The following is a 10,850-nucleotide window of genomic DNA, read 5'->3' on the forward strand; positions in this document are numbered from 1 at the left end:
CAGAGTTTGTGCTGAGACCCTTGTTCTTCAGTATATTCCTAAATGATCTGGGAAGTACAATTTTCTCATAATTGTGCAGGGTAAGAAAATTCTAAAAATTTACTTACGTATTTGTGGAAAAATGTTTTTGTATGACAGAACTGAGTAGCAAAAATAGCAAGTGAACTGTTCATAAAGGGAAAATAATAGACGAGCTACTTCTACTCAGACTTGAGCACTGTTGGTCAGTCTTGGAAAATTCTCAATCAGTAATAAGTAATGAACAGACTGTCGGGAAGTGTTCAGAAAGGAACGGAGTACAAATTCAGTTGGGTCCATCCAGAGCTACATTTTTGCCTGGGCCCTGAGCTTTTCAGGGGGTCCTAAAGCTACTGTGGAGGCAGTGGGACCCAGGCAATACCTGCATTGCCTTCACCATGGGACACTGGGATAAAGTAGTGAGGAGCCTGCTGGCAACTCTGCTCAGCCTATGTTGCTGCAGAAGCTGTGAAAGGAGGGAACTCCAGCCTCCCAGAGAGTGAGTTACAACTTGTGACTCTGCTTTCTTCAGTGTTTCCTTTCTTCTACAACCTTCTTACCACAGTTTCAGCCCATGCTTCTTCCCCTAATGTCATTCCCGCTGTCCCTTGTCAGTGGCACTGGCAATGTGACAATAACATCCAGTCTACAGAAAGGACAGCGTGACCTAGTTCATGGGGAATTTGGCCTCATTTCTCTTCCTGTTCACTGTTCTGCTGAAATTTTGGCCAGCTTGAAGAACTTCCCCTTAGGCTGGCTTCCCTGGCTTTGAAACAAAGATATAAACCATGCTGTTTATAGATCTCTCTTTAGGTGTTTTGGGATGCATTGTTGAAAAGAGACAGATGAATTAAATTACTATGAGCATTTTAAGCAACTTTGGTCACAAAATCCATGTACAGACATTCCAGGACAAAAAGCATCTGGGCTGACAAAAGAGACCTCAGCATGTAATGAGTAGTTCTGAAAAGAGAGGCAGACTCTGACAGAGGCATGCATCAGGGAGGAATAGGAGACCCTGGAGATAGTGGCTGAGGCAAAAATGATGAGTTTATCTATACTGAGAAGGTAATACTGTAGCTTAGGGTGGAATAATGTCTGTCTGTGTATTGACTCTCAGGTAGTTACTAGAACAAGCACCCAGCCAAAGAAGGCAGTGAATTTCATCAGCCCAAATCCATACCTGCCAATTCAAGTGTCATTATGACCTCACACTTCTGACCATATGCAGAGTACTCCCAAGCATGTCCACTGCATTGTAAAACAGCTTGCATGCACAACCAGAGTAGGAGAACAATACCTTTGGCTGCATTCTTCCAAAATTGTAGAAGTTTAAGTTACAAAGGACCTCTGGATGTCTCAAGCCCACCTTCCCTCCCAGAACAGGACTTTTGCAAAGGACACCATAGATGGAGTTTCTACCATCTCTCTGGGTCACCTGTTCCAGTGCTGCACTAACTTGTTGAATAAGTTTTTTTCTAATATATAATCTGAGCCTAAATTGTATCTCCTTTCCAGCTGGCCACCTCTGAAACAGAAATAGCAGCAGCTATTTGTGCCCAAAGAAGTGATATCCCTACTTGCATACGGCACAGTAAGCAAGTCTTGACTGGAAGTTTAAGTTTTGTCTTTAGTTCAAGGGTTGCTTCCTTTCCGTGTTGTATACAGCACCTGATCTATCCTGCACCCACAACAAAACCACTACCCTTATGCCACCTAGCAGTTCACTGCTCAGAACTGCCTCCCTACTGGGCTCCTGTCTTCCTTCTGTGCACCCCAACAACGTCCCCCCTCTCTCCCATCTCTCTCAGCCTTTCTTCATTCTTCCCTCCCAGAATGGGGCTGAGGTAAGGTACAAAAAGTAGCCTACAGGAAAGATGGAGAGAGATTATTTACAAGGGACAGAGACTATTTACAAGGGACAGGACAAGGGGGAATGGATACAAACTGAAAGAGAGTAGGTTTAGATTAGACATTAGGGACAAAACTTCTTCACTGTGAGTGTGGTGAGGCACTGGCACAGATTGCCCAGAGAAGCTGTGGCTGCCCCGTCCTGAAGTGTTTAAAGCCAGGTTGAATGGAGCTCTGAGCAACCTGGTCTAGAGAAAGGTGTCCCTGTCCATGGCAGGGGGCTTGGAGCTAGATGATCTTGAAGGTCCATTCCAGCCCAGGCCATTCTATGGTTCTGTGATTCTATGTTGCCCACAGGTCTGAACAGTGAACATTCCCTTTCTCCCTGATGTTGAGCAAGGATGAATTAAGATTACTTAATCTTAGTTACATCAGATTACTGTAGGGAGACCAGAGAGCGCTGCCTGACCCCAAAGCAGACTTGGTTGGCTGATTTACCGTAGAAGCACCCAAACAGGGCAGATGAATGAGGGGCTGATGGTACACTGTGAGTCAAAGGTCCTTCAGGCTGACCCAGTTAGCACTTCACCTCTGACCACGCAGGAAGTGGCAGCAGTAATGCTGCACCTTCTGTCAGCACTATGGCAGTGCTCGTGGGCATAAAATTTCTGCAGCAAGCATTACAGGACTCGTGTTGGTGAGAACTGTGCCTCTGTCAGCACCGCAAAGCCAAAAGCCAAGGTCTAAAGAGGGAGACTGCTCCCACCCAGACTAGAGGCTTCAGAGCAACACTCTGTGGTGGGTAAGGCTGCGGTGGGCACGCCAGACTCTAGCCCGCCTGTGCCATGCCAGGCTGCCCCTCTCCGCGGGGCCACCGGTAGAGTGCGAGCTGCAGCCACGCTACTGGGCTGCCCAGCCCTGGCGTGGGGTGTCCGGGGAGGGCGCTGGCACCAGCCTCCGTGCCGGAGGAAGAGAATCTAGGTCACAGATCCTCTCTGAGAACAAGTACATCTGATGCTGCCAAGGGAAACAAACTGGCAGGGGAAAGGGGAACAAACTGGCTTGAAAGCAACAGGAGAATGGGAAGAAGTAACTCAGTGATTGAAACAAGAATATTCCGGGAAAGGTAAGCACCTGTATTCCAGCATCATGCCCACAATATCACAGGCCCTGAGAGGTTTCTAGGTAGAAACATACTTAGGCAAAGATGCTGTGAGGATCCAGGTCTGGACTATCAGGCAGCTGCAGGGCAGGACTGTGGGCACTGTGGGCAGACTGGGGGGAGGGTAGAAGGAGGCCACTGGCAGCGATGGTGGTGGGGAGGGGTCCCAGGGCTGGACAGCCAGGGGATTGCAGGATGGAACTGGGGAGTGTTGTCAGAGCCGTGCAGGAAACTCAGGGCTTGGTTATTAGTGGGAAGAAAATGGAAGGAAAAAGGGAGCACTTAGACCTCCCTCCCCCCTCCGCACATGTAGCTTACGGTTCTGTGTTGAGAGGAGTATTTCCAGGAAGGAAGAAGAGAAGAAGGAGGAAGATGTTTGGTTTGCTGGGCAGCTTGTCCTTCCCCATGGTGCAGAGCAGGTCGTGGAGAGCCAAGCAGTGCTGCTGTTTTCCTGCACCTTGTAATTCTCCCCCACTCTGTGCTCTGTCAGCCTCTTTATAACTGCTCTCTGCAAACAGCCCAGGGGCTGGAGGAGATAAGGGCTGGGGGCCAGGGCCCATCCGGAAACAGGGAGAGGCGGCAAGGAGGAGCTGGAACAGAGGGACAGTATTTGGCCAGAGACTCTGCAAGTGGGGGAAGGGTATTTATTTGGATAATGCTTAGTTTAGAAACCTTTGAATGATTCATACCCTGTTTTCCTTAACCCATCAGAAATCCACAGTGTTGGGGATAGGAACTGTGTTCAACACATGATAATATTCCCTGTGGGCAGCATTCAATCACAGCAATCTGATTTAAATTTCCACAATATTTCCTTCACAGTTCTTCTTCATCAGCACTTTAAAATATATTATTTTGAGTTGGAATGACTGACACAAAAGATGAAATTTATAAGTTAATACAGGCCATCATGAATATTGATAAATCCCAGTCACAGCATGCCTTATCCTGCAAAGTTTCTTCTGAGCAGTACTGTCCTGACTGCTTTGCCTGGCAAAGATGACACAAAGATTTGATGTGTCCTACACCTCCAAGTTTATGACAATTGTAGAAAACACATTTTCCCTTGAAAATAAAGTAGGATATTGAGCTGTGTGATTTTAATGACCTTAACCCAGTTCTGGTATAGTTTCCACTGATTTCAGTTTCTGTTCTTTAGCTTTGTAGGTGACTGCCAATTGTCCAAAAACAGAGTGGCTTGCTGGTGACTGCAACTGCAGGAGGAAAAGTTTTCTGTGGTTGGGTGTAAATACTCTTAAGTACTATCACAGCAGAATTTTATGTGGGAATCCTTGTCTGCTCCAGAAGTCTTAAGCAATTTTGGAACCTCTGCCACCAAAGGTAAATAGTCCCAAGAAAGACACTTGTTTCTCTAATATGATCCTGTTTGGTCTCATCAAGGACTGTAGCACAACACTCAACCCTCAAGGCCAAAGCCAAGCAATAAAGTGAACTTCAACCTTTGGCTTTGTAGAACATGTGTGAAAAGAAAAAGCTGTGGAAACATTTCTTGAAAACACTGGTATTGTGCCTATGGTGGTCCATGCACTTTCACCTAAGAACTCCTGTTGGAAACGAGCAGCTCTAGCAAAGGAATGTCTCTCCTTAGAACCTACATGAACTTTGTATGGTGACAGGTGAGAAAAAACCCCACTGTAAAACCCAAGACTTATATTAACAGCTCCAGTTAACAAAATTGTATTAGCTGTTCAGCTAAAGGCTGAAAAAATACTACAGGAGAAAAAAAATCAGTATTGTTATTTTAAAGGAAATCCAAATTATGATATTAGTTTTCCCAGCCTGTGAATCTAAATCAAATGAACTCAAAGCAATTTATTTCATATGACAAAAAAGTATGACAGGAAAAAGTACTCAGATAAATCAACATAAAAAAGGGTTTGTCATTGTAGGAGACAAAATACTTCACAGGCTACAGTGAAGGGAAGGTCATTATCAAACAACCTCAGACAATGTGAACATTTTACAAGTTGCAACAAGCAGGAACCGGAAGATACACAATGAAATGAAATGAAATGAAATGAAATGGAAATTAAATGAAATGAAATACCATAAAACGGTTTCATCAGCTAAACTTCAAATGACACTGAAAATGTCAGAATGAATAAAGATCATTCACTTTAGTTGCTTGTTGAATAATTTAACCTGAGAGAAGGGCCTGGTGGCAGATGAACTGCCTTTCCCAGACGTGGACAGCTGGGCTGTCAAATATAACTCATATTTCTGTGGTGTCATATGAACAAATGAGTAAATTCAGGCATGGCAAAGACATCAATGAATTATTCTCATTTTAATGCACTTTGTAGATTAAATTGCAAACCACATTGGTAGCTGAATTTTATAAATGGTCCTGTGACCACATTTTGAATGATGTGAGGTGGCCATCTGTAGGGTAAGCCCTATACAAAGTAGAGGTTTTCTGTCTTTCTTAGCTATATTATAACAAACATCCCTTCTATGTATAAACTTGGTCTTGCCTTAAAAGAAATTTATACAGTATGTTGCAAAAAAGGCTATAAACAAGGTTGTTTACCTTCAGGCATGAGAAATCTACAGTGTGTCTGTTTGATACTTACAGTACACAGCACACACAGAGTAGGATAAATTGCTGAAATCCCATTATTAAATCCATCTAAGGTAACTAGTGAATGATATCTAATAATTTTAAAATGTGTAAACAGGAAACTGTTTGCATGTTAGCAGATATTTTTGGATATTACAGAGAACTGGAGATAATCCCTGATGTAGTAAAAAATGACAAGCCATTTTAATTTATACTTTTGTACTACTCAGAATATTGCCAAGGATGGGGGGAGGAAAAGCCAAAAGAGTTACAAATGTGTCTGAGAACAGCACTCAGGACAATCAACTTTTTGAGTCTTATGGCTCTTCAGATAAAAATTTACCGTATAAAGAAACATATTAAATGCATATAGATTTTCTGTTTGGCTGTTAAATTATTGTCTGGGCTCCCTCTGTCCTCAGATGAGGTACAGGTATCTCATGGAGGTCCTTCTGCTGGCCCTGAGGTTATGCTCAAGTCAGGTTCAATGGTGTTGGAGCCAGACTTTCCTCAGAGGTGCACAGTGGCAGGAGCAAAGGCCAAGCTTCGTACAGAGAAACAATGAGCAGATGGAAGGAAAAAGTGTTTCTCCCAAGGGCCATGTAACAATAGAACAGGTACCAAGAGGGGCCATGACACATCCATCTCCAGACACCATCCACACTTCATAGCACAAGGCCATGAGTGGAAGTGCCAGTGTAGAAAAAACCCATACTCGTAGTGTGTGGGCATTTCAGAGATTTCTCCCATTTAGAATTAATGTTCACTTAGCTATGAAACAGTAAAACTCCGAATCACTGCCTCCCTCTGGAAGGCTGCTCAAAGAAGGCAGCAGAAGGCTGTGCCAATGCCACCTCCCTGTGGCATGGCCCCCGCTGCACCCAGCTGGTGTGACACCCACCTGCTGCAGAGGTGTGCAGGGGCTCTCGCTCCTCAGCCCTGTCTCCCAGAGCCTGCTGTCCCAGCTGCGGTGACAAAAGGGAAGGACTTTGTGCTTAGCTCAGTGCCTGACTTGCTGGGTAACATAAAGCAAGGCCATCAGGCTCTCTCTGTGCTACAGCTAAGCCAGATGTTTGGTACCCAATACATGAGTCTTTTCCCAGTGCAGAGAAGAGCTGGGGCTCAGCTAGTGTGTTTGTCCAGGTTTTTGAGATGGAAGATGCTGCACGAAAGCCAAACAAGAAAGTCCTAATGGAGTATGAGGCAAGGAAATCAGATATTGTCACATGTAATCCTTTCCCCTGCACCTCTGCTTTGTTCTGTTTCAACTTGTTAGGCGGGGCAGAGCTGACATTTCAGGCCAGGGGAAGGTGTATGAGCCATGACAGTGTAACACAGCTGGAGAACACACCATTTATCAGGAACGTTTTGAACACAATGTCCTGCTACAAAGCCTGTCCCGGGAAGAGGATAAGACCTTGCCTAAGCAGCCATGGGCGACAAAGAGAGAGCCAGCTGTGCATCCCATAGCCAATGTGCAGAATTTCCCAGATGTGCTTTACCTTGGCACAGACCCTGGGGACACACCTTGCCGTGACAGCAAGGACAGCAAGGAAAACCAGTGGGACCTAGAGCTTATCACTGCTAGAGAAGTAGAAAACATCTGGCACAGTTATGCAATTGCTTCCAGTAATAACTCAGCCTTAACCTCCCTGTGGGTAGTGAGTCAAAGGGTAGGAGACTGAAAAAATGTGTGAGGTTAGCACTTTAGCAGCATGCACAGGGTCCTGTCAATACCCAGTGGTGATTTTTATTCCCTTCACCTCTGACTGCCTTGTTCATATGTATCCCCTCTTCTCTCTCAAACAGGAATTTTAAAATCTGCTAGGTTATATAAACAGTGTGACAATATGGGGTCCAGAAGCCCTGCTGAAGCCATGCTCATTAGGCAGATCCTGGTTTGCCCAGCAGGAACAGTGATGGGGTGGAATGGAGATCAGTGTGCTGAGCTGCCAGAGTATCAGAAAGGGGAAGAGTGAGACGTTCCCTTGAAGGAGGCTATTAGGTCCTCTATTCAATGTAATGCCTTGCTTTTAGGGTTTTCTTGACCCTGAATGTGTGACCCTTACAAGGTTGAGCAGAAAGAAGCTTTCTCTTGCTGTGAGCTACAGGATTAGCTTACACTATGTTGCTTTTTCACTTGAAAAATTCTCAAGGCAAGTCTTCATTGTTGCTCTGAATAATAAAAAATTCAAATGTAGGAGTGATGTTCCTCAGGAAGTCCTTCTCTGATGCTAGACATTTCACAGCCAATAGAACCAGAGGTGTGACCGTGCTTCTGTGTCACCTGACTGATGAATCAGATGGCTGGGGTCACTTGAATGAAGCCCTACCTCCCTAACTCTCCACCAGGTACAAATGAACTCAACGAAGAAATAATCAGAGAACAAAGCTGAGTTGTTTCCTCAGAGCAATTTGACATTGTCATTTGTTCACTGAAGTTTCCTCTGACACGTTTCTGGTCTTCTCTGATCATTGAATTAGTTGGCCATTACTCACACTTCATATTTTAGACAGGTGCTGAGAAGAAGGCCTGAACTTCTAAGTCAGACAGGTGATAACCCTGGCTGAGCATTTGAAGGGGCTAAGCAAGAGAATGCCTCTACACTAGAATTCATCTTTCTCGAGAGACCCATTTTTTTCTCTGGACTTTGCATCCTGCTGCCTGCACTGTGGATGAGACTCATCTTCTACTGTAAAAAAATTTACGTTCACTTTTCAAAGCAGGTATGGTCATTGTAAGTCCTCTTCTTAACTAGGCCATAACATCAGCCCTTTGCAGATCCTGGAGTGTGGACTCCACATGAGCAGCAAAGCAATTCCCATGGTACAAATAAACTCTACAAAGAATTATTTAACACAAAAGGGAAGTAAGCTTGACAGAGCATTTTAGTCAAAGACACTATGACGTGATTATACTTTGTTAACTCTTTTTTATTAATAAGAATTGCATTTCAGAACAGCTTTTAATGCACTTCTAGCAGAGCCCTGCATGGACCCATAGGAGATCCAAAAGCTTCAGAGCAGGTACAAGGACACTGGCAGACACCCACAGTGAAGTTGGGAGTTTCCCATTTACTGTAGCGTTGCTGACTCAGTCCAAGGTCCTGCACAAAAAGTTTAGCTTTTTTAAACTGAGATGTGCAATACCAAGCACAGTAAACCAGTGCATATGCCTTTGAGTTGGCAGCAGTGTGGTACCTCGTAGCAGCTCTTGGGCCAGTGAGCCCGATTTTATCACATTTGGACAACACAGTTTGCTTAATCTGTATGTCTAAAAAATTACACTAATTCTACCTTTTGGACCTGGAACACTCCCTGGATCCTAGTCTAGTGGGTGTCCCGTGCTTGTTCAGTCCACAATTAAAATAATTGTTTCAGTTTCAGGTGTGTGGCACAAAACCTAGAACTGAAACACGACACCAAGGTTCCAGACATCTTGGAGGTGTTGGAATGTGTTTTAAGAATATTGCTGCTCCCTGTGGGAGTGGAAGCCAGGGAGACATGATCTAGATAAAAATCTGGAGCAAGAGTGTGAGCATGGGATATATATTAGATCTGACTGCAACCAGAAATTATCTGTTTGAGTCAAAGGATAAAGTTGGATAACAAACATTATGTTTTCAGCATGCAAAGGAAGATATTGCAGTGGGAAATGAGCATTTCATGTTTTAATAGTCAGGTTTCGCCTAGCGGGAAGGTAAGGCTCCAAAAGAATGATAAAAATGCACTTTTTTCCCCCCCCAGGACCTTGTTTCTTCCCAGGAAACTATGTTTGGCAGAACAGAATAACATATTTGGCCAGACCTGAGGAGATTTTTATGAGTTCCATGTGAGATGCTGAAGCCTTAACTTAATTGGCATTACATTCCTCAGAAAGATACATACCCTGTATCCACATCCACTCAGTCTGCTCTCCTTTTCAACCTTGTTACTGTAACTATTGATTTCTCTTGCTTTAGTGCAGCCTGATGCTCATGTAAATCAAGTCAGTTGCTACAATTGGGCTGTGTCAGGAATGCAAAATTCTTGTTCTTTTTTTCCTCCTTTTCCTCCTACTGCCAGCGACGTTTTAATTCTGGAACTTTGTGTGGAGATCAGCACTGTACCCTGAGTTATTTCATACCCCACAAACTCCTTGTCCGTGGAACTTAAGAGAACAGCTTCTTAAAACATCAGCATCATGCATATCCTGCATGGCCCGCCCTGTGAAGTTCAAACTGCTTAGTGCATTTTGCAAAAAAAAAAAAAAAAAAAAAAAAAAAAATTATTTGGGCAGAGTGACATTCTGTGTTGACCTGATGATTAATTTTCACCGGGGGAAAAAAAACCGCAAGCCCGCACGCAGCTTTTAGCAAATCTCCCGGCGGAATGCATCCTGTCGAAACATCCTAGCCCTCGGCACTTGAGCAGTTTGCACTTAAATTCCCGCTCGGGCCCTTCCGCGGCGGGTCCCGTTGTGCCCGCGGCTCCCCGCCCGGTGCCCGCCTCGCTCCGTGCCCGCTCCCGGGATGCGGGCGGCGCGGAGCCAGGGCGCCGGCGGGCGGGGACCCGCGGCTCTGGGAGCCCGGCGAGAGCTGCTGGCGCCGCTGCTGCTGCCGGGAAAGACGAGCAGCATCCCTATTTCTTTTCCGAGCCCTCCCGATGCTGCTCTGCTGGTGTGTTTGTGTTTGCAGAAACCACCACGACTCCAAGCGTAAGGGATGACCGGAGGGGCAGGAAAACGGGGAGGCTTGCTGCCGGTGGCTGGTAACACGATCCATCGTGGTGTGGTTTGGACAAACTCTGGCCAGGCGTGTGGACTGGAGGGCCTGACAGGGTGAGAGCCAGGGTGTGGGACCGGGCACTCACCAGGCCGGGACTGCAAGCTGCCCCTTTCCTCAGCCTGTCCCCTGCTAAGCATGATACGGAGTCGCTCTGTTGTGTCCACACCCAAACCCCTACTCTTATGCCACAGGGGCAAAGACAGTGTCCCCGCAGGCTGGGGAAAGGTGAGGGGCTGTGCAGCAGCCATGAGCAGTGGGTGCCATCTCTGGGTGTGGGAGGCACTGAACACGATGTGTATTGCAGTAGAGGGCAGTGGTTACCAGCTGTAGCTGAGGGAGGAGGCAGAGTGCTGCAGGCAGGACCAGTATGTTCCTCTCCCTCCCCCAGCCAGCAGTCATGACACGTGGACTATCATTAAAATGCCTGTTCCGTGACGCTGAAAAAAAGCCAGTGCCCAGTGTAACAGGCAGG

The 10,850-nt window shown here is 45.7% G+C and overlaps 1 protein-coding gene and 1 long non-coding RNA gene across 5 annotated transcripts in view; one reads left to right on the top strand and one right to left on the bottom strand.

Moving 5' to 3' along the window:
* Positions 1-3,550, bottom strand: part of LOC104690275 (alpha-2-macroglobulin-like) — a 37,337-nt gene extending 33,787 nt beyond the window's left edge. For 3 of the 4 annotated variants that reach the window (XM_039561518.1, XM_039561509.1, XM_039561500.1), the window contains exon 1: positions 3,350-3,550. In XM_039561518.1, coding sequence (XP_039417452.1) covers positions 3,350-3,438 — 89 coding nt within the window. In that variant the 5' untranslated portion in view covers positions 3,439-3,550. The remainder of the gene's footprint in view (positions 1-3,349) is intronic. The other variant, XM_039561524.1, reaches the window with a different exon arrangement.
* LOC109144778 lies at positions 2,701-5,172 on the top strand. The gene is made up of 2 exons (XR_002045742.2): positions 2,701-2,995; positions 4,191-5,172. It is a non-coding gene; the product is annotated as an uncharacterized LOC109144778 (long non-coding RNA).
* Positions 5,173-10,850: the final 5,678 nt, after the last annotated feature.

The sequence above is a fragment of the Corvus cornix genome, chromosome 1, assembly GCF_000738735.6.
Source record: "Corvus cornix cornix isolate S_Up_H32 chromosome 1, ASM73873v5, whole genome shotgun sequence".
NCBI lineage: Eukaryota > Metazoa > Chordata > Aves > Passeriformes > Corvidae > Corvus > Corvus cornix.